This window comes from Pithys albifrons, chromosome 1, assembly GCF_047495875.1.
Source record: "Pithys albifrons albifrons isolate INPA30051 chromosome 1, PitAlb_v1, whole genome shotgun sequence".
NCBI lineage: Eukaryota > Metazoa > Chordata > Aves > Passeriformes > Thamnophilidae > Pithys > Pithys albifrons.
The window spans coordinates 120,848,604-120,874,736 of record NC_092458.1 but is presented as its reverse complement, the minus strand read 5'-3'; the positions used below and the strand labels follow the sequence as shown (position 1 = coordinate 120,874,736).

The window sequence follows — 26,133 nt, the reverse complement described above, 5'->3', positions numbered from 1 at the left end:
GGAGCTTTTTGGTAGAAATTTCATTTTGTAGGAACTGAAAATTTTAACTCTATTATTTGGGGGACTGTGATGGTAAGAGGGGTGAAGTTGTTCTGTATTACTCAGAATATGAGTGATGTGTCTGTAAAGGAGGAGCTAAGAAGCTAATAAAAATTACTTAAATAGAAAGATTATTGTCCACTTAGAAGCATTGAAAAGCTGAATTAAAGCACAGAAGCGAAGGAAAAAAATTGTATTTTCACTGCTAGTATCAAAAATAGATGGAATCAAATTTGGTTTGATTACCTGATCTAGTGGAAGGTGTCCCTGCCCATGGCAGGGGGATTGGAACTACATGATCTTTAAGGTCCCTCCAACCAAAACCATTCTAGGGTTCTATGGTTTTCTTAAACTGAACAAGATAATGAAGTGAACATTACTTATAACTGATTATTGCATTAAAAAGATTTAACAGGATGTGGCTGTTAAATGTAAAGCTGAGTTTGTACTGTATCAGTTGTCCAGTTCAATGTAAACACAAGTAAAATGCCCCTTTTTTCTTGGTAACAGCACTCTTTCCTTCCTGACAGACATTGTATCATGTGAAAACTGAGATTTTCCCACCACTGGGGGCAGAGTACTGTAAAACAGGCTCACTCTGCTCTTTAGAGGTGTCAATCACCCGACTTGTTGACCTCTCAGAGGTTGACAGAGATGAAGCATTAACAGAATCAGATGGATATTGCACAACAAAACTTATGTATGAAGGTAAGAATATTTTTCTTTAAAATTCCCTAGTACTTTTTTTCTTGGCAATGGCATCTTCCAGACTTTATATGGCATATATTCTTGTACTGTGTGTATGGCTGCTCAATAAAGCAGTTTGCATTTTGCTAGACTGAGAATATTTTACTTTTTCCTCTTTAATCTGTCCTCCAGTGGAATATAAATGTTCTTCAAATTGGATGAATACTTGCTTGAGGCCCAAATATAGTCCTTTTGTGTAGAGCTGTCTTCTTAACCTTGCACTGCTCTTCACACAGAAGAGCTGGTGGGATTTTAGATGTTGTTAAAATGTGGATTTTGAAAATATTGTGAGGGTTCTCCATTTTTCACAGAAGATCTTTTATAGTGTTTGCTCTTTATTCTTGCAGTTGTTGACAACAGTAGTAACTGGGCAGTCTGTGGAAAAAGTTCTGGAGTGATATCTATGCCTGTAGCACCTCGAGCAACTCACAAAGTCCACATGGAAGTGATGCCGCTGTTTGCAGGAAATCTGCCTTTCCCTGATGTCAGATTGTTTAAATACCTCCCTCACCATTCTGCTCACTCCATGCAACTTGATGCTGGTAAGGCTCTCTTGACTATGTGGCTACTTAAAGAATTTACTCTGCTTCTCCTGTGTTCTTTGTGCAAGGCGAGAAATACATTGAGCAAGTACTCACAGGTGTCTTTGTTACTTACCTTCACTCACAGTTCTGATTTGAAAAAAACTTGTAAAATGTTGCTCTAATGGAACTTTGAATTTGGGTTGCCACCTAAGTCTGTGAGGAGGAATAATAAATGCATTGTTTTCTTACATTTCCTTTAAAGATTAGTTTGAAAAATAGTTGTTACTCTCATGGAAGTTCTCTCTTCCTTGATTTATAATCAAATGAAAACTATTTGATAACCCTCTAATCCTGCAGTTTCATTTTCTGTAAATTGGACATCTAGAGGGTCTTCATTAGCTTTGAAATTTTTTCTCAGTTTTTAGGGGATTAAGTACAAAATGAAAGAACAGCTGAAAATTTGTGGCATATAAACCAGATTATATGAATAGTTTACATTCCCACTGCCATTTAGAGTATTTATCTGTACTGTAAAGTAGTCCCAGAGCATAGTGAGAATTCACTTGTGCAAGCAACATACTGTCAGCTGAGCTCCAGGAACTTCCAGTGTGCACCCTTCTAGCCTGTGACAGATGTGAGGTAACGCTACTGAAATTTTCCTTAGAGAACAACAGAATTCACCATTTCATCTGGTGCTGGCCAAAAGGGTGCACAGACTGTTACCCCAGCAGAGATGCTCAGTAGCTGTGAACATGTAAGCTGTGTGTCTGAGCTCTGAAATGATATTTTAAGTTGCTTAATCAGTCTGTAGAATAAAACTATGGTTTTCTTTGTTTTAAACAGATAGCTGGATTGAAAATGATAACCTATCTGTGGACAAGAATGTGGATGATCAGGCTGACAGCAGCAGCATCAGGAGCAGAGGCAGCCTGCATTCCACAGCCAGCGGGGAACACAAAGGTTTGCCCATGCCCCGGCTCCAAGCCTTCTCTCCAGGTCAGGTGTTCAACAGCAGCGCGGGAATGCAAATCCTTGTCATTCCCAGCAAGGACGACCACGTTCTGGAAGTCAATGTCACGTGACAACTCCCTGTGGAAACAAGGAACACAAAGACCCATTAGAAACTGGATATGAAAGCACTTTAAAGGATAATGACCTGATTTAGTCTTCATTGTAACATTAACTCTAAGGAGACCTATGGCGCTCGACGTGTACTGGCCATGGAAGCACCAGACAATTGTATCAATTTAAATGTACAGTGAAGCTTGTGTCAGCTAGTTTATATTGCCACTTTAGTATGTTTTGTGTAAGCTATTGGGTTTCCTCCCGTCAGTCACATCCTGCGTCAAAACACAGAGCAACAAAAGCAAAAAATCCAAGTATTTGGACCACTTCTTTATTTTCTGTTGGGCAGCTGAGAGATTTGTTTCACGCTTCCTACATATTTTAGAATGTAGAGTTGGATGATATAATCATCCAATCTTGAATTTTTACGTAATAATTTACAGGCTTTTCCACACACGTGCCAGAAACATAACAGAGCATACAACAGCACATTCACTGGTGTGACAGTTGCTTTTCTGGTTTGGTTTTATTTTGTTTGTTTGTCTTACCATTGTTAATTCCTGCCGTTGCAATTTTATATTAAACTTCCATCATTTCCATACTTAGATGCATGGAAGAGCTACTGCTATAAACAATCTTAACTGAACAAAATTCCTTAATTTTCTGAGGCTTTCTCCTTCACAGAGTAGACACTGTGATGTCACATATTACATGATTTTTTTGGGGTGGGCTTGGGTCATCCTCTTGCATATTTCTTACCAAAGAAAGATATTGATAGAATTTAATAATAAATTATTTGGCTTATTAAGTTCCCAGGTTAATTTCTTTTATTACCATTTCCAAGTGGCTTCGTTTGCTGCCTCAATTTTTAAATTGGGGCAAAAATTTCAGTATGATGTGATACTTGAACAGTCAACCTTTCATCATAAAGGCTTAGTGTAATTATTACTGATTAGAGGCCAGACTTCTGCATTCATGATGAAAGAAAGAGGTTGGTTTGATATAGGAAAGCTTGCAGGTGTAGTATAATTGTGAAGCGAAGTTAAAACATGTAACTTAAAGAATTTCATTATTTATATCTGACATGTAAATACAAAAAATGTAAAAAAAAAGTGTAATTTTTGTGAATGTTGCAAATCCACCTGTGACTGGAAAAATTACAACTTCTTCTGATGTCCTGCTTCTGATATTGAAACTTGTGCATTTAATGTGAGAATGACCTTTTCTACTTGCAGATCTATAATGGTGCGTTGTCAACAGACTCCACAGAGGAAACTGTCCCATGTCAAATACTTGTCAGTAAAACTAAAGTGAGGAGCTGCTCATTAGACAAATGAATTGTTATTATTTTTTTCTAAACTCAGTTTCTGCTAAACTATAAATGGGAAATAAAAAACAAACCCTCTTTCCAAAAAGAACAGCAATTACATTGAAAAAATGAATAGGCACCCTCCACTGGTCTAAAATTTTTTTTAATTATTATTTTCTATTTAAAAAAAGAAATTCTAAATAGATGTATGAAGTAGACCTGCTAGCTGAAAATGTTCTTATTATGCATCTTCTTTCTGTGAAGGAATGCCCTTTCTCTGTGGAAATCATACCATTTTATTCGGGATAAAACCCAAAGCATCATTTAGTGCGAATGACTGCTGGGATTCTTTGACTGGAAAAGGTAACAAGTTAGTGACTTTGACACTGCAGGTATTATTAATTCCATTTTCATGGTTTGCTATTAAATCATTTTTCACATTGTTCTGTAATATACTGTTAGATTAAACACATTGTACTAAGATTGTTTAATGAAATTGTAAGCGTTACAGTTCTAAATATACATGTTTTAAAAAGAAATCAACTTCTCTGCTGCTCTGGCTTCTATTTTATTGGAAGGAGTGATTGCTTCATCAATTTTAGCCAAAGCTACTGTTGTTTGTAAAAATCAGATTCATTACCTGGTGTGCAACAAGCCAATAATTACACCCTGGAGAGAGATGTTGATTATTTATTTATTTATTTATTTAAGCGTTGCTGGGTGCTCTGTGTTATTCCACAAATCAAGCATACCCCTCTGGACTTTCTGCACCATCATTTATACACCCAAGTTCAGTGTCAGTAACCTCCCAAGCACAGCTCCTCTCTTAGGAATGGTTAGTAATTTCCATACATGTTATATACTCCCAGCTGCATTCTGCACCTGTTCAGGGGAAGGGTCATCATCTGGGCAGGGTCTTGTTACCCTGGAGGTGTGATTTTTAGTATCACAATGAAGATAGTTCAGCTATAGGGTACATATGTAGAGCTTAAGTCCTTTGCCAACTTGGCAACACATACATAGACATACATCAACATCTTGATTTACTACATCCTTAAAGCTTGTTGGCTCCAGGCTGTCTGTGTGTCTGTCCCACTGTCCCAAAGAGACACACAGACAGGCACATCCCACGTGTAAGTGATTATCCTCCTCCTGCTTCACTCCCCAGATCCTGCCCCATCTGGGAGCTGCAGCCTGGCTGTAGAAGCCTGGACAGTATGGAGTTAATGGACTGTTATGCCTCAAACACCAATGACCATTCAAGCAGGCAAGTTAGAACAGGATGTGAGGCCATAGGGAAGCAGAGCAACAACTCTGTGGTGCCAGTTTTCCTGTTCATGTCCATGGTGACCACACAACACACAGCACAGGTGCAGCAGTGGGGTCAAGGAGTGGGCAAGACAAGAGAAGGGGATTGAGACCACCAAGAATCCCAAAGCACCTCCTGTTGCTTTTCAGGAACTCTCCATCAGAGGAAGGTTCATGCCTCAGTGTTGCATCACACATGAAGAATTCCCTCCCTGGGGAGGGATCTAGGTGTTCTAATACAACCTTTAATGTATACAACCCAAGGACCTTTTTGTTTCCTGGGTCCCTATCCCGAAAGGAACAAGACTGTCACCATCACTCTGACCAAGGTTCATTGAAATTACAACAATCAAGTCTCGATCCATGAGTGATGATATCTTTTCACTACCTACTTTTAACTCTTTCTTTTCCTTATATATTTTCTTTGTGTTATTTTTATACTTTCACAGAAAATAACCAAACCATCCGCACACCTCCACTGCAACTCTAATTGTTTTAAAGTACACCTGCCTCATCTACACACAGGTCATTCAGTGTTTAATTACAGAACCACAGAATTGTCAGGGTTGGAAGGGACCTCTAAAGATCATCCAGTCCAACCCCTGTGCCAAGGCAGGGTCACCTGTAGCAGGTGACACGGGAGTGCATCCAGGTGGGTTTAGAATGTCTCCGGAGGCAGACTCCAGATCTCCCTGGGCAGCTGTTCCAGTGCTCTGACCCGCTCAACATCAAGAAGTTCTTCCTCATGTGGAGCTGAAGCTTATTTTAATTTATGGCCATTGCTCATCTTGTCGCTGGGCACTACAAAAAGAACCTGGCACCATCCTCTGACACCTTGGAGACATTTCTGGCATTGACGGGATCCCCTCTCAGCCTTCGCCTCTCCAGGCTAAGCAGGCCTTGCTCCAACAGTCAGCAGGAGGGATTTATTCACAAGGGGCACAGAATTCCTGCCCTGGGGCCACAGCGCCGGTGCCGGGAAGGGACGGGAGAAGGGGAGACCGACGTTAATGTGCATAAACACCTACTGGGAGGGTGAAGAACCTCTTTGCTGTGCAGTGACCACGCACTGAACAACCGGCCCGGAGAGCACGTGGAGAGCCTCACAGTGCGGACATTCCAGAGCCGTGTCCCTGTGCCGCGTGCTCTGGGATGATCCACTGTGGTCTCTTCCAACCTGTGGTTCCGTGACCGGCCTTACCGACAGGGTTTAACCACCTGTTAGCAGGGCTGAACTCGCAGCAACTCCGTCAGCTCCTTCCCCTTCCCCTTCCCCTTCCCCTTCTCTTTCCCGTTCCCTTCCCGGGCCGCCCCGCCACCTCCCCGCGCGCATGTGCGGAATCCGCCGCGCCGCTCCCGCCCCTTCCCGGCGCGGCTCCTGCACAAGCGCCCGCCATGCGCTTCGCCTACCGGGTGAGTCCGGCATCCCCTTCTCCCCCGCACCTCTGCTCCTCTGCTCCCCTGCTCCCCCCTTTTCTCCCCTTCCTTCTCTCCCCTTCCTTCTCTCCCTTCTCTCCCCTTCCTTCTCTCCCCTTTCTTCTCTCCCCTTCTCTCCTTCTCCCTTCTCTCACCCGTCCCCTTCCTCCCGCCGCAGTTCTCCGGCCTGCTGGGCACCGTCTACCGCCGCGGCAACCTCAGCTTCACCCCAGATGGCAACTCCCTCCTCAGCCCCGTCGGCAACAGAGTCTCCCTCTTCGACCTCAAGAAGTGAGTGAGCCCCCCCGACCCCGGCGCTCCCCGCTCGCTCGGCCCCCTCTGGGCGGTCGGGAGGGCCTGGCGCTGCCAGCACCGGGATTTTGGGGGGATCGAAGCCCCGAGGAGCCCGAGGGGAAGCCGCCTGGTCCGGGATGCTCCCGCGGCTCTGCATGGGGCTCTCCGGGATGCTCGGCCTTCCAAGGCATCCCAGGAAACTTCAGGCTTGGTGTTAAAAGGCAGAAAGCTCCCCGGTGGAATGGCTGTGGGGCGCTTGTGCGACGCTTCCTGGGGAGAATAGCGTGAGAAGTGTGTGAAGGTGTGTTTTAGACACAAATTGGGAGTGAATGGTTTGCATTATATTTAGTGGAATGGTTTCCTTGTGTGCGTCTGTCGCTTGTGTATGACAAAGCTTAGACCATCATCAGCCTTTGCGGTGTGCCAGGGTTGTGATTGATGTCCCTTATGCCAGTATTCCAGTCGTGTCTCATGTAGAATCATAGAATATCCTGAGTTGAAAGGGATCCCTAAGGATCACTGAGTCCAAATCCTGGCCCTGCACAGAACAACTAAATAGTTGGTGTTCGTGGCATTGTGACAGCTAAGAGGTTTGACATCTGAGTCAGTTCTGTGGTTTTATGATAGGTATTAAACCATATTTCATTGATTCTGAAAATAACTCTTCTGTCTACATCCTTATCCCCAGTTTACTGTTTTATCCTTTCCTTGCAGTAACAAGTGTGAGACATTGCCTTTGGCTACACGGCTTAATATTGTGTGCGTGGGGCTCTCTCCAGATGGAAGTCTCGCCATTCTAATTGATGAAGGTACTTTCACAAAGGAGACGTGTTTTATGAAAGAAAGAAGTGAAAATACAGGCTAGAGAGGGAAAAATCTGTGTTGCTAGGTATTCAGCATTAACACAAGTTAGAAGTGCTCTGCTTTAAAAGCTATGTTAGAATTTCAGAGAAAGATACCTTTATTTACAGTAGTTAAAAAGAACTTGTTTGCAGAATTTAGACACTGTGTCTTAATTTTGATGGTATTTTTTCTTAAGTACACTTACCTTGAAAAGACATGCTTATCTTGAAAATTTTGAGGAGGTACTTTCCTCCTTTCCCTGTAAGAAAAGAAACTAAGCTTTCTAGGGTTGTGTTTTCTTTGGGAATTTGATTATTTTCATGGTCCTTCTTTTTCTGCCCTTACAGAGGGAGCTGCCTTGCTTGTCAGTTTGATCGGGAAATGTGCGATCCATCAGTTTTATTTTCACAAGCCAGTTCACAGTGTCAGCTTTTCCCCTGATGGCAAGTAAGTAAACAGTGCATGCTTTAGAACCAGACAGCAGAAATTACCCTATAAACTAGTTGTGATTATGAAGACATTCTGACCAATCTGGGGGTTAGACCTATTCATGAACCTAGGGGAGGTTTTGAGCTGATGAGAGTCACTTTATCTGTAAGGGTGAGAGGGGAAGAAAAGAGGAAAAGCAAAGCCTTGGAAACAGATACTGGCAGGAGCATTGCCTCTTACAGATGTGTGTGTTGGGACTTTGAGAGACACAGATTTGCTGTCAGTCTTGACTGCTGTTGTATATTGCAGGTGAGGTGAAGGAGCCCTCAGTGGGGACAATCAGTGGCAGTTGTGGGGTTGCATTGTCACTGCTGGTTTGGGTTATACTAAGGGAACTGCATTACTGGAAGAGGCAGTTCTCTCAATTGGGTGCTTCATTTCACATCCTTTATGTTTTACCTGCATGGTCAGGGATACAAGGTGTGGTGACGTGAATGTTAGATGCATCAGAAGGGTGAGAGGAAAAAGTGTGAAGCTCTCCTTTTGGCAGCATTCCTCATTTGGGAATGACTTGAAGGGGTCTTGAATGAGGTTTCGCTTGCAAGTCAGTATCACAACTCTGCCTTAGGGAATTATACTGGCAAGAGGACCATAATAAAGGATATCTGTAACAGGGGTGCACATCCTTTGTGTTTCTGAAAGTGGCTAAAATATGGAGTTGAGATTGAAATAGAATATCCCATTTTGAGTGTTTGAACTTTTCCTTCTTTTGTGAGAATTTAAGAATAAATATTTCACTATTCACGGTAAGTGATTTTTACTGAAAGTTTTCTCTTTCATGGTGCATAAGTTCGGGAATAACACCAATCTGAAAATAATTTTTGTTTGTTTTTCATTCAAAAGCAATCCATTTTTATTTTTTCAGTAATGCAGGAACCTTTTTAACATTGTTTTGCTTCATTGCGTTGCAGTCTGTACTGAGCAGTTGTTTGATTTAACAGCCTGGTGTGCAATTATGCTTTTTTTGCCCCAAATGACAGGAAATTTGTGATTACAAAAGACAACCTTGCTTACCTGTACCATGCTCCTGGGAAGAAACGAGAATTCAATGCATTTGTTCTGGACAAAACATACTATGGTCCATATGATGAAACAACATGTATTGACTGGACTGATGATTCCAAGTGAGTTGTTAAACTAAAGCACTGTCTACCTGCACATGTTGTTAATATTTGTTTGTGTGTTACTGTGGATTTTCTTTACTCTAAACTATTGTACTAGCTTTAAAAATTCTGTCATGCATTAAAAAATATAATTAGTCAGACTAGAAAAAAAAGCTTATATTTGGGATCAGCAATGGATTCTTGCTTGAAAATGTGCAGTAATCCATAAAAGAAATATATCTTAGGAACGTGAATGTTGTTGACATTTTGAATGTATTTAAACCCCTTCTGCTTTTGCTGCAGTCACCAGCCTCAGTTTACAGCTCTGTTCTGTGTGAAATTGCTTTAAAGTGATGTCATGCTCAGAACATTTACCACCCAGTGCAGAATTTGGCAAACCAGTGTTCTAATTGAAAATGCCTTTTCTTTTGTAGGTGTTTTGCAGTAGGGAGCAAGGACATGTCTACGTGGGTGTTTGGAGCAGAACGATGGGAAAACTTGATCTATTACTCTCTTGGAGGGCATAAAGATATCATAGTAGCCTGCTTTTTTGAAGAGAACAGTCTGGATGTATGTATAATCACACAACATTCTTCAAGCTTAATATTAAGGTAGTTGAAGCAGAGCCTCATCTGTAAATTACTATTTTGACAGTTTGTCAGAATTAGAAAATACATAATATGTTTCTTGACTCCTCTGCTGTGGTTGGGAGTCTACAATTCCATGAAAAAGTAAACTTCAGAAGGTAAGTTACTGAAAATTGCTCCCCTAAAACATTATAGTTTTAAATATGAAAAAATTATTTAGCTGTAATGATATCTGGTAATCAAATTGCCTTTGGTCCTTGCAAAAATTTTTTGAGGGCAGGTAAAGTAAATTGCCAGTTCTCAGGACAGGTGAAATTTCCAGATCAAAGCACCTCAGATTCTGGAGGATTAAGTAATGTATTACTCTCACAATAGAGTGCACACTTGCTAACCCTTCTGCAAGTCTGTGTTGAGTAATTACGTTTGTGTGTTTGTATTCTAGTTGTACACAATCAGCCAGGATGCAGCTCTCTGTGTGTGGCAGTGTGACACAGAGCTGGATGGTTTGAAGCCCATGCCCCCTAAAGATGCAGCCAAGGAAGAGAGTGCAGGAGAAAATGATGAAGAGTTGCTTGAAGAGCCAAAGGGTGAAGAAATCCATGGAAAAGACCATCCAGATGAGCAGGAGACTAGAGGAAAGGTTAAATATTCACGTGTTGCCAAGTAAGTGGTTTTCAGTTTTCCAAAGTCATGTTTTCATGGGGATTTATTGTGTTGGGCTTTTTTTCATCCATTATCACTCATTCAAAGCTGTATAAAACTGCCCAGGATTAAAAAATTTACTGTAGATCCCATTTAAAATTGTTCTGGCAGAGCACCTGTTTGTCTTACCTTGATTATATGAAAGAAAATAACTTTCATCTTCCAAATAAAAAATGTGATTTTAATAATACAAGGAATACTGACATGTGGTGTGCATGTTACTGCTTGAAACTCAAAAAGTGTAAATGAAATAATTATTACAGTACCCTCTAAGTCTAGAGGCTTTGATTTCTTGCAAGAAGGGATTGATTGACTTGAGGAGATGACAGCAATGTTTGATAAACTTAAGTGTTCTCAGTGTCCTGGACTGAAGGAGGTGTAAAGGAAGTATCCTACCCCAACCCAGGTTTGAATTAGCTTTAGTGAACTTCCATAGGGAAGGAATTCAGAGTGTACAATGTAAGTGGAGTCACATACAGAAGAATAACCAGTGAATTCATGGGAGCCATCCAGATTGGCATCAGGTGATCAAAAGGACAGTTCCTTTAAGGTTAACTTAATCCCTCTCATTTCATGTGATGAGTATCACTTCTGATTATCAGGTTGCTGTATCAGCTGTGAACACTGAGAAAAGAGAAGAATTACCTTTCACTAGCTTTGCAAAGTACATCTTTTTTTAAGTGTATTTTATAAAGTACATGTACTTAGCAATTTCTGGAACTCCTACTTTTCAGCTTTACTGTAGGATACCTTGATCAAAATATTTTGCTCATATTGAAATGCAGCTCTAACAGCATGACTTTCTTTTTCATTTACGTTGCTTGTTTCTTTCTTCTTTCATGCCAGGTATTTTTTCAATAAAGAGGGAGATTTTAATAACTTGACATCTGCAGCCTATCACAAGAAAACACACCTTTTAGTCACTGGTTTTGCCTCTGGAGTCTTTCACCTCCACGAGCTTCCAGATTTCAATCTGATCCACTCCTTGAGGTGAGGTATGGGGTTGTCACTATTTTTGTTTGGGTTTGGGCTTGTTTCTTTGACTGAGAACACACCATGTTTAGTAGCAAAGGATGAATAAATAGAGCACAAAAATCTTAAAACACGCCTTATCTGTTTAGTACTCTTAGTTCTGGAAAGGCAGAATTGTAAATTTATATAATAAATACCATATAACTGCATTCCTTAGGTTATTAGGGAAAAGTGAGGTCTGAATGAGAAAACTACTCAGAAGTTCTTTGTCTTTTTTTCAACAATGTGGACTTTCATGTTTTCAGTTTATTTGTAGAAAATAATATAGAAAATAATAGCTGAAAAAATGTCTGGCATATGTAAAACTATCTGTAAATTGTCTCTAAGTTGAAAAATAAAATCGTAATTATTTTCCATGGCTATAGGATGCCAGCTAGAGAATTTCCATGTACAAAACCCTTTTATTTTCTTAAATGTTGGGAGTTCTACTTTGTGCTGGCCAGTACATCTTTGGGCTGCAGATACTCTGTCTTCATTCCAAATAAGGCAATATTGTCTGTTTGGTAGTTTTGAGTATAACAAAGGAAAGAATTTGTGTGAGGGTTTTCATGTTACAGTGGTACAGAAGTTCAGTAAAACAATCAAACAACTTGCTTGAACAACGATAATAAACATTAGACTTGAAGTTCTATCACACAAGATGAGAAAACACAAGTTTGTTTATTGGGTATTTCTTGTACTTCAGTATTTCAGACCAAAGGATAGCTTCTATTTCTATCAACTGCACTGGTGACTGGATTGCCTTTGGATGTTCAGGTTTGTAAATTTTTTTTGGTCTGTATTCATGGAAAAATGAGGAATATGGTGGATGTGAAAGTCCAAATTCTTCTTGCTTATCTTGACTCCAAATGTTAAACTTTTGTTAATAGTTTATAGTCTCATAAATGTAGTGTCTAGATAGAGTAAAACGAGTATCCCTAAGCAAGCTGTCCTTACAAATTTCTTGTGATTCAGGAAAATATTTTGTTGACAAAAAAAGAGATGTTTCATATATAAAAACTCCAGCAGAGATTGAGTAAAGCCCATATCCCCTGTATTTTATAATATGCTTTCATTGTGGTCTATTCTCTCTTCCTTTGCCTGTTACTACACTTGCTATTTCACAAACCTGCTTGGACATTCCAACATTCCCACCCAGTCCATAATGATTTGCATGGAAACCAAGATCATATCCTCACATGCAGCATTGCTTTTCTTTCCAGCTCATTTATCAGCTGGTTCATAGCACTGCTGCTTTAGTATTGAGAACATTAATCCAAGTAACAGCTCCTGGTTGTTGAGGAAAGTTGCCTTGAAGTTATAATAGAAAAGGGCTTTTATTAGGACTGGAGCACAAGTCCTATGGGGAGAGACTGAGGGAGCTGGGGGTGTTTAGCCTGGAGAAGAGGAGGCTCAGAGGTGACCTCAGCTCTGTCTAGAACTACCTGAAGGGAAGTTCTAGCCAGGTGGGGGTTGGTCTCTTGTCCCAGGCACTCAGCAACAGGACAAGGGGGCACGGGCTCAAGCTCTGCCAGGGGAAATTTAACTTGGAGATCAGAAAGAAATTCTTCACAGAGAGAGTAATCAGGCATTGGAATGGCCTGCCCAGAGAGGGGGTGGATTCCCCATCCCTGGAGGTTTTTCAACTGAGATTGGCCGTGGCACTGAGTGCCATGATCTGGTAAAGGGACTGGAGTTGGAGCAAAGGTTGGACTTGATGACCTCAGAGGTCTTTTCCAGCCCAATCAGTTCTATGATTCTATGATTAGGATTGATAAGATGCAGCGTGCAACCTGCCTGCATCAGTCTTTTGGGTTTTTTCCATTGTTTGCAGTTGTGTACTTTGTGACTTGGTTTTTCAGGGTCATTATATTCATAATTCTGGTACATCCTGTGGTTACAGGTTTGGGTCAGCTCCTGGTGTGGGAATGGCAGAGCGAGTCCTACGTGCTGAAGCAGCAGGGCCATTTCAACAGCATGGTTTCCGTGGCCTATTCTCCAGATGGACAGTACATAGTGACTGGAGGGGAGGATGGGAAAGTAAGTGGGGAAGTATTACTGGAATATGAACTTAAGTCTTAATAAAATAGCAAGCAGCTTGACTTTCCATTTTATGTAGAAAGCTCTGTTACTGTAATTGATACATACTTTTCTCAATATAAAGTAATGATTTTACATCATCACTTCTTAAATGTTTTTGTATTTCTCTCTAGAGCATACATATTTTGATTTCTTACTGCTAGTCTCTGCAAATTGCATCACTTACTCTTTTTAGCAGATGTTTCTTTTAATTATTATAGAACCAGTCACCATAAACACAAAAATGTCTAATTCATCAAATGTTAATTTATGAATGCTTACAGTGGCTCCATATTTTGGGAGGAGTGAACTTCAGTCACCCAAATTCATGCCCCTTTAAAAATTGGTTTTGTTATGAAATTAATTTAAAATTATTTTTAAAAATCCAACTTTTTTTTTTCAAATACACTATTCCAGAAGCTTGTTATTTAAAAAAATATACAATAGTTTCTCTTGGATGGCTTGCATTTAAATGATATGCTGTGTGTACTTTCTTCAGAAGATGTTTTGTAGAGCAATCCCACAATGTCTTGGCACGTAAATGGAACAACAATAGTAGCTGATTTCCAATCAATTCTTTTGAATCCCAGAAAAGGATCTGCCAGTTATGGCTTCTGCCATTTGGGTTCAAAATGGGCCACCCCAGAATTCCCAAACTGCAGAAAGCTAAATATATAACACTTCTGTTGAGGGTGAAAAGCCCAACTGAAATATCATCTCAGTTGTAACTTCTGCAATGGCTTCACATTTGGCTTTGGATTTGACACTTGTCTTTATCTATGACAGTACAAAGCTTGGGGGCTCAAGATGCTCATCAAGTGTTACAGCTCTCCTTAAAAATTAACTTTGTTTCAGTTCTTTTTTTATCTATCTCCTCTTAGATTTTCATGTAGCAAATGTGTCTTAAGCTGTTTAAAGTTAAGCAATTGCCTGTTTGCTTCACTTGCACAGAATTGCTTACTGATAGTATTGAAAGTCTTGTATGCTATTACAGAGCTCTAGAACTAGTTTTTCTTTTCTCTTCTTACTTTAATTGTTTCTCTGAACTGAAGATGGAGATTCTGAGAAGTCTTTTCTTGTCCCTCTTGCAGGTGAAAGTGTGGAACACTTCCAGCAGCTTTTGTTTTGTCACATTTACAGAACATACCAGTGGTGTAACTGCTGTAACTTTTACTTCCACTGGCTATGTCATTTTGAGTGCTTCCCTTGATGGAACAGTGCGTGCCTTTGATCTGCACAGGTAACTCTTTTATAAAAGATCTGTGTCTCATTTAGCCTGCAGCTTTCACCCCCACAAAATACAGCAAACTGCTGATGACTTGTTTGATGTGAATACTGCCTTGTTGATTTTTGGTTCAGCCTTTGATTTAAATTTAGATGGTATTTAGGAATCCTGTCACTCCATCCAGTTTCTGTAAAGAAAATTCTGGAAGAACTTTTCTCAGAGAAGCTGGAAATTCAGTAAGATCATGGTCTGGTTCTACACAAATGGGGAGAAGGCACTTAACTGAACACTTGCCATACTTTCAGTGGTTGAGCTGTTGTAATACAACTGTGCACAGAGCTGGATGTGTAAGCAAGCCCATATTTTCTCAAAAAAAAAAGGACAAACACTATTTAATAGAAGACAGCTCTTTTTTTTGACTAATTTTGGCTCTACTTCCATTTTATAGAGTTTTTAGTACTTCTCTTGAGTCTTGGAATCATGCTGAGGCATCACATCTAATTTTATACAGAGAATATTTTTTCTGCTGATTGCTTAAAAGACTTTACAAATAAAATGAAATCCTGTTTTAAATCCATTTGTAAAACATACCTTTAAATCTACCTAAAATGTTCTCATGATTTATTTTCACACCTACAACAGATACCGCAATTTCCGCACCTTTACGTCTCCACGACCAAGTCAGTTCTCTTGTTTGGCTGTGGATTCCAGTGGGGAGATTGTGTCAGCTGGTTCCCAGGATTCCTTTGAAATATTCATCTGGTCAATGCAGAGTGGGAGGCTGCTGGATGTAAGGACCTACAATGTTGGAGAGCTTGAATTTAACACAGTATAAATTGTGGTGGTACTCGGTAACTTCGTGTTTAATTGCAGGGTTTCAATACAACATTGAGTGTTTTTGTTATATTCAAAAACCATAGCTACACTATGTTGCTTTCAGGTTTTTTTTGTTTATTGCATGGAGACCACCCTGAATTTGTGTGGGATATAGTTTTTAGAATTTTTGAGTAATGAGGTCTTTCTAGCTGATAAGGTAACACCAGTATTGCTGAGCTAACTCAAGAGTCTTAACCCTCCAGGAGTTGTTCAGAGATGTTTTTTTCTCCATGTTTTCTGCAGGTAATAAAGAAATTGCAGGTGCTGTATTAAGACCAATGCAGATTTCATGGAGGGTTTTGCTGGAAGAGAGTAGAGGCACAATTTTTTTGGTAGAAGGTTTTAATTTTTTTCAATTCTTAAACATTGTACATCTTGTACAAGAAGAGTTCAGCGATTCATGTATTTAATTTTGTGCAGCCATGGAATGAAGTTCACTCTAGTAACTCAGCATATACTTGCCTGTATCTCCAGAGTTTTGAGTTTGGTTTCTTTCCTTGATTTCTTTTGAGAAGAAGAGGAGCTCCATCCAATAAAAATATGTATTACTGTTACAGTTTTATTAGTGTTTTTTCTGATGTGTTTTCAGCTGCAGGAGATACAAATTCTCAGAGCAATTACTTGCTTATTCACAGTTGGTCTGATTGTTCTGATAAGAGGGGTGGAAATTGTCACACTGTATTCCTAAGTCTTGGTCTCTAAAGAGGCTGTGTGTGTACGTAGGACTGCTTGTAGGTGCTTTTATAGTGGAAATACAGTACCTGTATTGTGAAAGCAAAAAGCTGAGAATCACTGGTGTGTATCATGGTACGTGTCCAAAACTGATCTCAATCATGTGTTGAGTAATTGGGCATAGTTTAATGGCTGTATCTACAAACTATATGAATTTTAGTTACTTTCACCTAATTCCATGATACCTTTTCTTCTCTTACTAGGTCTTAGCAGGTCATGAAGGTCCCATCAGCAGTTTGTCTTTTAACCCAACAAAGTGTCTTCTTGCCAGTGCCTCTTGGGATAAAACAGTCAAGTTATGGGATATGTTAGACAGCTGGAGAACTAAGGAGACACTAATAATGAACTCAGATGGTAATCTTTATTTCATTTTTCATCTTTTATTGAATATAAAAATATTATCTAAAATATTTCAACAATGAACAACAGAACATGTTGTTGATAATAAAAACCAAAAGCTGAGAAAGTACTTGGTTAACAGTGCAATAAGTATTTTAATTTAATACCAGCTTTAACTTCATCATTACCTACACATTTGTATGTTGTCCAGGGTAAAAGCACAGTTACACTTGTTACTCTTAAGCTTTTTCTGGTAGTTGAGATAAGATCCTAGGAAAATGTAGGGTATTTTCTTAGAGAAATATCTGACTGCATTTTTAACTGTTAATTAAATTCTTTGCAGTTCTTGTTGTTGCTTTCCGTCCTGATGGCAAGGAGCTTGCAGTTGCTGCTTTGAATGGACAGATAACATTTTGGGATCATGAAAATGCAGTGCAGATTGGCTCAATTGAGGGAAGGCATGATCTTCAGATGGGGAGGAAGGAGCTTGACAAAATAACCGCCAAGCAGGCAGCCAAGGGCAAGTATGTACATGAGATTGCAGTGAAAAGTGGGTGCCACACTGGGTTGTTTTAAATTGTTTCTTTTCATTTAGTTTCTGCATGAAGATTTCAGAGTGTATCTGCTGTTTAGGTATTCTGACTCTGAATTTGGATTTTAAAACACTGCCTGACTTGACATCTGGATGGATCCTCTTTTGTCTTTGGCTGTGTTCATCCACTGCTCAGCATCATTCTGAGCATGTGTATTTTTTTAATCAGTTATAAATTTGGGTTTGTAGCATAATATCAAGCTTTTCATGACAAGTTGTTAATTTGCTGTGTGGTAGGTTTCTTGTTACAGAAATACCAGTGTCTTAACTATTAGCATGCAGAAACTATTGCACTTTTTAAAAAAAATGTAAATACAGTGTGGAGTTTATGACATGTTGCTATGCATGTGAAGTAATATTTAAAAGCAAGTTGAATTTGTGTGCTTTCAAAAAGTACACTAGAGAGGTGTTTTATTCTTCTCCTTTTCCCTTGGTTTATTTCCATATTGCTCCCATTCCAAACAAAAGAAGAAACAGCCTTTTTTGGGGAAAAAAAAGGAAGTTTTGGGTTTTTTTTTTGCTGATGAGCTCTTAACCTTTTTTTTATTAAAACATGCCATGACACTGTTTTTTGTTTAGCTCTTATGACCATCCTTAGTGTCCTGTAGGGTGTAGTTGAAAGCTCACTGAGAGCTGTGACTCAGAATTAGTAGAATCAAAGTACTTAAAAAGCTGAAGTTCTAAATTGTGATTCATACTAAAGCACCAGGTACTTGTTTGTGGTAAATGGTTTTGTATGTTATATGCATATTGTATGGGTGAGGATCTCCACTTTTTTCTTGGAATGGTTATTCTGTCTTCACACTGTACTCTTGTCTTTTAGCCTGGATGTGACAGTGAAATTAACTACTTTCTCTTGCTTTACCAGGTCTTTTACTACTCTGTGTTACTCAGCAGATGGTCAGTCAATTCTGGCAGGTGGATTGTCAAAATTTGTCTGTATATATAATGTCAAGGAACAGATTCTTATGAAAAAATTTGAAATCTCATGCAACTATTCTTTAGATGCAATGGAGGTATGTGAGCACAGGAGTAATTTTTTTAATTCCCCCACCCCTACAGGATTTTGGATTTGGTATAACTTTTCATTAAGTGTGATTTGTGAGTGTTTTGTTAAGCATGGGTTCTTTTTCTTGGTTTTATGCAGGAAATATTTCTCAGAAAACAGAATTAATTGCTGACAGCTGATTACAGTCTTGCCAGATTGTAGTGTGTTTGTATTGAATGAACAGAACTCTCAAACATACTAAGTTAGTTAGCACTAAACTTAAAACTGAAGTGAAAATTTAAATTATCAACATTTTATATTAAACTGACTCCCTGGATGTCAGTTATTTGTGTTAGTAGAGAAGTGAAGGATTTTATTGTGGAGTCAGAACATCATCACTAACCTTTACAGACTCTGTTTTTGAATATTGCCAAATGCAAAATTAAATTTCTTCAAAAGAAAAGTAAATGATGAAAATCATCAGAAGGAAAATAATTCCAGTAACCCTTTTCAACATCCCCTTCCCTGGAAGAGTGATGGTTGTTCCAGGGACTGTATTTCCAAGAATATTTGTTAGACCACAGCATTTGTGAAGCAGACTTTGGTTCTCTGCTGCCCTGAGCTGTGCTGGTGCAGCCCAACAAGTGGGTTAAAAGATACCATCTGGAAAGGAGTCCTGGAGGGGATGGGTGTTTAAAAATGGGGGTCAGGGAGGTCCCTAAAAATCTCATTTGCACAGCTATGTGGCCACATTTCCATTAGCACAGTGCAGTTAGAGCCTGAAGGGCAGAAGGAGCAGGACTGCAGCTGAGGAAGCAAACAGTGCATCTCTTGAATAATAAAACATTGTGATAATGTGAAACCACACTCTAAAGTGAGTTGTACTGGTTGGAAAGAGATTCGGTGCAGTGAATGGAACTTTTTTGTTTTTCTAGGAGTACTTAGATCGGCGAAAAATGACTGAATTTGGCAGCATGGCTCTGATTGATGAAGGGGGTGGAGGTGAAGATGGTGTTGCCATTCCTCTTCCTGGTGTAAAGAGAGGTATGGCTTTGGCTTTGCTCTTGTTGCTAGTTCTATGTGGATCAAAACCTTTGACATGGGTAAGAAGGGTTTAACTTGTTGAGCTTAGTTTTAGCATTAAGATTCCCTGGATGCTCTCTAGACACAGGGATCTGTTACAAAAGTATTCAGCTGGTGTATGGGTGGGTGCTTTTACATAATAGAATTAACAGAAAACAGGAGGGATATCCTGGATAAGGAACCTCACAGTCCTGATTAAATTTCCAAAGAGCAAAATCGAATCCCACCGCTTTAGCTGTAGGATCTCTCAGACATGGACTGTCCCTTACTTACCCAGTCTTTAACTCTGCCAGGTTTTGCCCTGTTCTGCATTATTTAATGGTAACATCGTAGTTGAAGTTGGTAACTTGACTGTGAACTCTTGGTGAATGTATTAAATCCCTTCTAAACTTCTCTTTTAGGTGATATGAGTTACCGACACTTTAAACCAGAAATAAGAGTGACCTGTGTGCGATTCTCTCCTACAGGTGTGTATCAGCAATTAATTTAGGATTTTTGTATTCCATGTAAAACAAGCAAAAGAGTAGAGCATTGGAGGAGTAATAATGATGGGCAAGTGCCTTGGATATCTTTGCAAATGTGGCATGGTGCTCCTAGGTTGTATCTGGTTTTCTGTGCAGTAGATAAGTAGATAATTAAGTGTATGTCACTGTGAGCTGTCTTTTTTGCAAACATTGTTATTGCTGACAGATCCATCAGTGGTGTGCAGCTTTTGGTCTTGTCCACTTCTTGCAAAACAAATGAGGGGTCATCTGTTCATCATTCCTCTTCTGCTTCCATTCCAGAGGACTCTTTGTTAAATATTTGTTAAACATTGTTACTTTTCTTCTAGGACGAAGCTGGGCAGCCACCACCACGGAGGGTCTTATGATCTATTCACTGGATGCTGGACTAATTTTTGATCCTTTTGAGCTGGATATTGATGTCACACCCAGCAATATACGCAAAACGCTGCATCAGAAGGAATACACCATGGCCATCATCATGGCCTTCAAGCTGAATGAAAAGAAACTAATCCAGGAGGTCATAGAGGCTGTTCCCAGCGGTGAAGGTGGGTGGATCTCCCATGAAATTTGGCTAAGCAAGCTGTCAACAAAAATATGTAAGCCAAAATAAGTTGAGCTGTAAAGGGCTCTAGGAAAGGGAATTATAAAGTTCATACCTAAGGACTTCTTGATGTAGCTGGAGACTGAAAAGGAAGGGATGGTCTTTTGCTAAAAAAAACCAAGTAGACTTTTCAGTATTAACTTGAGTTTTAATTTTGCCAGTCTACTGCATACTCATCTAGTGACTTTCCAATGTGGAATTTGATCAGGTCTGGATATGGAGGTAAAAAGTGTTTGGATGTCTGTTCTCAGAAGCACTTGATGTTAGAGGGACACAGCAAGTTTAACATAAGCTAGCAGTGTGCCTGTGTGATGAAGGCAACCAGAATCTGGGCTGTTTACCAAGGATGTCATCATGAATTTGAGGAAAGTGATGAGTCCTGTCTTTGGAACATTCGTGAGACCACGTCAGGAACACTGTGCCTGGTTCTGGGCTTGACAGAACAAGACAGACATTGATACTGTGGAGCATCTGGTGGAGGACTTGGAAAATAACTGAAGGACCAGAGTGCATGGCAGCTGAGGAGAGGCTTAAGAGAGCTGACTTTATCTTTAGAAGAGGAGAGGAGTATTTTTACTGTCTTCAAGGGCCTAATGACACTTGAAAGAAGGCAGAACCAGACTTGGAGTTGTACAATGATGTAGCAATAGGCAGCAGACCTCTTGCACCATGGGAAATTCCAACCGTAAATTAAAACCAGTTCTGTTATGTTTGGGTTAATTAAAAACTGTTGTTACTCCAGTGAAAGGTATTTATTTCCTTGCAGTGTTTAATCTAGAACAAATAAAAATTCCTTTAGTCAAAACATGCTCATCTGAAGTCAGATGTGTTGCAAGACAGCTTCTTTATAGGATTTTCTTACCCTATTCCCCAGGGAGCAAGCCTGATGATTTACCCTGACATGCATAATTATCTTTTGCATACCTGTGTTGGCATAATGGTGTTTGCCTCTGTCTGGCAACACTTTGCTATCTTTTACTAAAGTTTACAAAAACTCCCCGTACACAAGCAAGACTGGTTAAGTAGGCAGATGACAAAACCTCAAGAGCAGAGGATGAGGCATGGAGATTTCAGGTGATGTAATCCACTGTTAACAGAATTAATGTGTGTCTGTTTCTTTGAAAGCAGAGTGTTTTTGTGCAGCTGAATGGCACATAGGCCAGTGGGGCAGCTGCAGAGATTGGGAGTTCATTGTATTTGCAGGAGGATTATATATAATGAAGTCATCATAGTTACATGTGAGATTATTTTGAATGCTTATAAATTGTGTTTCTGTGTGCTACACAACTACTGTCAGCATTCAGACATTTCCTCTGTGGGCAGGTGGCTTTGCTGTCTTTTTCAAGTGTCCTTTATTTTCTCTGATTATTGTGGTGCCACTGAATACAGAAATTTGTATGAAGTCAGAAGTAACGACTTCAGTGAAGTTTTTTATGCTGAAAGAGGAAGAAAGGGTGAAAGTAAAAGCTCTGATAGAGAGCTGGTATGGATAATACTGTCAGGAGGAAACCTGGGGAGGTGGGAGTTCTTGCTCTTAATTACAGTAGTGATTGGAAGTCTCAAAGAGGGGAGACTTGTCTCCTGAGACACTGTGGTACTTTACCCTGAATTGCAGCACTAATATCATGCAATTGCCAAAACAGTGCCTTCTTATCCTTCCTCTCGTGCTTTTCTGTGGTCTCTTTCATGTTACTCCAAATAGTAATTCAACTCTGTTGAAGTCTATGGGCTTTTTTTTTCGTTTTTACACAGTTGATGTTGTCTGCTCATCACTCCCAGACCTGTATGTGGAGAAATTATTGGAGTTCCTGGCCTCTGCATTTGAGAGCTCATGTCACTTAGAGTTCTATCTTATTTGGGCTCACAAGTTGCTCATGCTGCATGGGCAGAAACTGAAAACAAGGTGAGAACTTTTGAAAGTCAAAATGCTCACAAACATGTTAAAATCAAAAACCTGACAGTTTTTACTTAACATTTACTGACATTCTAGATAATGCATCACAACAATTAGAACTATTTAATTTTTACATCTTCTTTAGTAATGGTAAAAGTTACAGTTTGGACTTGATCTTTGAGATCTTTTTCAACCTAAATGATTCTATGATTCTAACAAGTGTGTATGATAAAATTGGCATACGTTGCTGGATTTGTGAAGATATATTGCAAAACCCTTTTCAAATATAACAGATAAAAGTTTGCATAGTTTGCCTTGCCTGTAAATGCATAAAGATTCCCAGAGTGATAGTAGGTTTGGCAATTGAGTTTTTCAACAATTATGCATCTTAAATGTAACTGAAAGGTAATTTGCAGGTACTGACTACATTTTTATAGACTTAGCTTGTGATTATAACATGCTCTCTTAGCTGTTAGTACTCTGCTTTTGTATATAGTTCTCTACCACAACTTGGGCCTGGTCTGTGAGTTACATTCAGACCAATATAGTGTAGAATTTAATGGCTTTTAGGAACAAAAATAGGCAAATTACAAATTTAAACTGGGCTAAGTGAGAGCTAATTTGAGAAGAAGCCCTGCAGGTTAAAAACCAGTGTGTTGTGTAACTCTTTCCTTGCTTCAGCGTTGGTATTAATGTTTTACTTACTGGAATGACCGGAAGAAATTTTCTCCATTTGTTTCTGTTCAAGTGGAAGATGACAATTTAAAACAAACTCTTCCTTGTTCAAAAAGTATTGTAGTTCCTGGAAGGAGCTGTCATTGCTACCAACAAGCAGAATTATTTCTTCAAGCTGCTGTTTGACATTAGAAAAAACACTTCCTCATATTGAGTATAATCATTGAGGACAGACTCAAAAGTGAAGAGATTTTGTTTTGTATTATCTTAAGAAGTTTGTTTGAAAAGTTGTCGTGTGTGCTTGTTAAAATCTTAAGAATATGGAAAAGTTCTAGATTTCCATATGTAAATACGAATTGCAGTGAAAATTGCATGTTTTCTCCATTCAAGGTCAGTGAAGCTTCTCCCTGTGATTCAGTTCCTCCAGAAAAGCATCCAGCGTCATTTTGAAGATGTTTCAAAACTGTAAGTATTGTTATTTATAAACTTTTACATCAAAAACTTGGAGGAATTCAGGGGATGATAGCATGCTATTAGAACTAGAGAATTAGTGGCAGTCTTCTAGAGGTGCTTTTATTTTGGAGGAAAATGGAATCTTGTTTCTAAGATGTTTCTGTTTTCACAGCTGTGAATGGAACATCTACAACATCAAATATGCCTTGGCCATTTCACAACAGCGGGGCATGAAACGTCTGGCAGAGGAAACATCAGTAGATGAAGAAGAGTTGGATTCTGACAGTGATTATCTTATGCAAGAAGTTCATAAAGAGCATTTGAGTTCCTAGTTACTCTTCCAGGGAGGGAGTAAACCTCAGGCAGTATTTTATGCAGTGGTATTCACTGAGAAAGAGTGGCCCTCATAGTGGCATCAATTAGCTCTTCCTGACACTGTGGATGGAGTTCCATATGAATTAGGTGGGAAATGTAGGACAGGCAAAGTGCCTTCCATGGCATATTTTGTGTACCCCTTGGCTGTAAACTTGACAGCATTGATTTCATGTTGCTTCCCTTTCTTTTAATAATTCCTGATTTCAAGCAAGGAAAAAAAGTGTTCTTAAGGAAATTAAAAGTACAACTGGAAGAAGTTTATTCTTTATTAAAAATGCCTTGTACATTAAGTATTTTGAGTTTTGTAATGCAGTCATGGCATACATTGAACTCTTGTTATCCTTCTTAAAAATCATTCTTAATTGCTCTTCTTTTAAATGTTTTACTTGGATTTAATACATACATATTTCTGGAACAGTTTTTTTAGTTCTCCAACTTGCAGATCTGATGAAGGTTCAGTAATAAATGTTACACTCCTATCAATGACTATGGGAGAATATTTACTGTGATGTACAAATTTTGTAAAGGTTTAATTAACAACCTTGAGATACTGTAGTAAAAATTGTTTGGACATTGCCAACTCAATAATGTAACTTAAACTGTAGGAGAATATGTTACTAATGTGGGGGGTTTTCCAAATGAAAACCCTTTCTTGTCTTGTTTTTTAATGTTATTAGCATATTAAAATCTAGAATTTTGATTTCCTTGGTTTTTTTGTGAATTGGCAGGAAAATTGACTAATAACAGCAGTGAGGTCCTGAGTACAAAGAACTGTATCTGTACTTGTAATACTTTCAACCCATGTGTTGAAATGGCTTTGTTAGTGAAGTGACTGCAAATATGAAATGATCCAGAACTGATTTTTTTTTCAGTATATTCTGTTCTCCTGGATTTACTTTCTGGTCACTTTCCACTTTTGGAATAGAGGAGAGGTATTAAAAACTGCTGAAGAGAAAAATAAGTCCAAAATATATAGCAAACACATGTAGTCAATTTGTACAATTTTAGTGTATAAATTAAAGATACACTTGCTACCTGAATAAGACATAGCAAAGTGATTTGGTTTTCTTACAGTGAAATATTTAAAGCTTTCAGGTAATCAACAAATTTTATAATGCACATGAAAGCCAATACAATTTTCCCATGTGCCCTTCCATATTCACAGGTAGAATATTGAAAATTTAGGTAGGAGTTTTTAAATCTGGTGGATGCAAAGTTTGGCTGGATCCTTGTGTTTGTTGGCATGGTTTGTGAGCCTGGCAGTCTCCTGGTAGGCTGGAGCCAGGCTTGGAAGCAGCGCCTTTCCTGACCTTCTTCTGGGGCAGGTGGAGATCACACCTGCAGACATGCACCTTGACATCAGATATGGAAGTCTACGTGTACTTCAACAGGACTGCCTTTCTTATACATCCCACAGGATGAATTAGGTTGGAAAAGACCTCCCAGACAATGGAGTCCAACCTTTTACCCATCACCACCATGTCACCCAGACCATGGCACAAAGTACCACATCCAGTGGTACTCCACCAACTTGGGCAGCCCATTCCAGTGCTTGAGAGTGAAGAAATTCCTCCTGATGGTCCGCAGTTTGGTTTCTTTAATAAAGAAGAGAAACAACCAAACGAGAAGGGTAAAAGAAACCTTAGAAACCAATACAGCATTTCACAGGGTCCAAGAGAGGGAGCAGGTCAGCCATCCCTGTGTGTTGTTTATCCCATTTTCATTAACAGCTCTGGCCTTGGGTGCCTCTTGCTGTAAGTCTTGTGTGCACAGTTCCCGAGGACGTGTTTCCATGTTTACCATTTGCTGTCATTCCCAGTTGTCCTAGTTCAGCAAGCAGGGACCAACCAGTTTATCACTATGGGTGTCACCAAAGCTGAGTATTCAAAACCCTCGTCATTTTCATAACTGTTAACAATGGACCATTTGCAGCAGCTGCCCAGGGCACACCTGACCCCTCAGGCTGTGAGCTGGGTGTGAAAGACACCTGTGAGATAAGAGCTGTGATAACTCCCCTCCAGGGAGTCTTTGGCACCTGAGGAGGTCTGCTAATGGGCCATCAATGAGTCCAAAATACCCCATGACTCACAGAGTCACATCACCCATTGTGGAACTCCCTGCCGTGGGGGAGGTACTGGGCGTTCCCACCTGAACCAGAGGGGATATAATCCTGGGATTTGGAGACTTCTGGGACCACTTATCGGATACAGAGGAGGACGAGAACTTCAACAGGACTGCAATCACTGCTCTCGACCAGACGGCGACATCTACACAAACC

The 26,133-nt window shown here is 39.6% G+C and overlaps 2 protein-coding genes across 2 annotated transcripts in view; both read left to right on the top strand.

The window, feature by feature from the left end:
* Nucleotides 1-3,181, top strand: part of TRAPPC10 (trafficking protein particle complex subunit 10) — a 41,159-nt gene extending 37,978 nt beyond the window's left edge. Inside the window, exons 21-23 of the mRNA XM_071566036.1 lie at nt 570-747; nt 1,134-1,328; nt 2,154-3,181. Of these exons, the coding sequence (XP_071422137.1) occupies nt 570-747; nt 1,134-1,328; nt 2,154-2,392 (612 nt within the window). The 3' untranslated portion in view covers nt 2,393-3,181. The remainder of the gene's footprint in view (nt 1-569; nt 748-1,133; nt 1,329-2,153) is intronic.
* Nucleotides 3,182-6,348: 3,167 nt separating this feature from the next.
* On the top strand, nt 6,349-24,555 carry PWP2 (PWP2 small subunit processome component). Its single transcript, XM_071566022.1, has 21 exons — nt 6,349-6,405; nt 6,587-6,699; nt 7,417-7,511; nt 7,893-7,992; nt 9,015-9,158; nt 9,572-9,707; nt 10,167-10,387; nt 11,273-11,416; nt 12,144-12,214; nt 13,341-13,477; nt 14,608-14,756; nt 15,384-15,531; nt 16,553-16,703; nt 17,032-17,212; nt 18,149-18,296; nt 19,204-19,312; nt 19,753-19,818; nt 20,184-20,402; nt 22,211-22,361; nt 23,418-23,492; nt 23,653-24,555. Exons 1-21 carry the CDS (start codon nt 6,388-6,390, stop codon nt 23,810-23,812), a joined length of 2,736 nt encoding a protein of 911 aa, XP_071422123.1. The 5' UTR covers nt 6,349-6,387; the 3' UTR covers nt 23,813-24,555.
* The last annotated feature ends 1,578 nt before the right edge of the window (nt 24,556-26,133 follow it).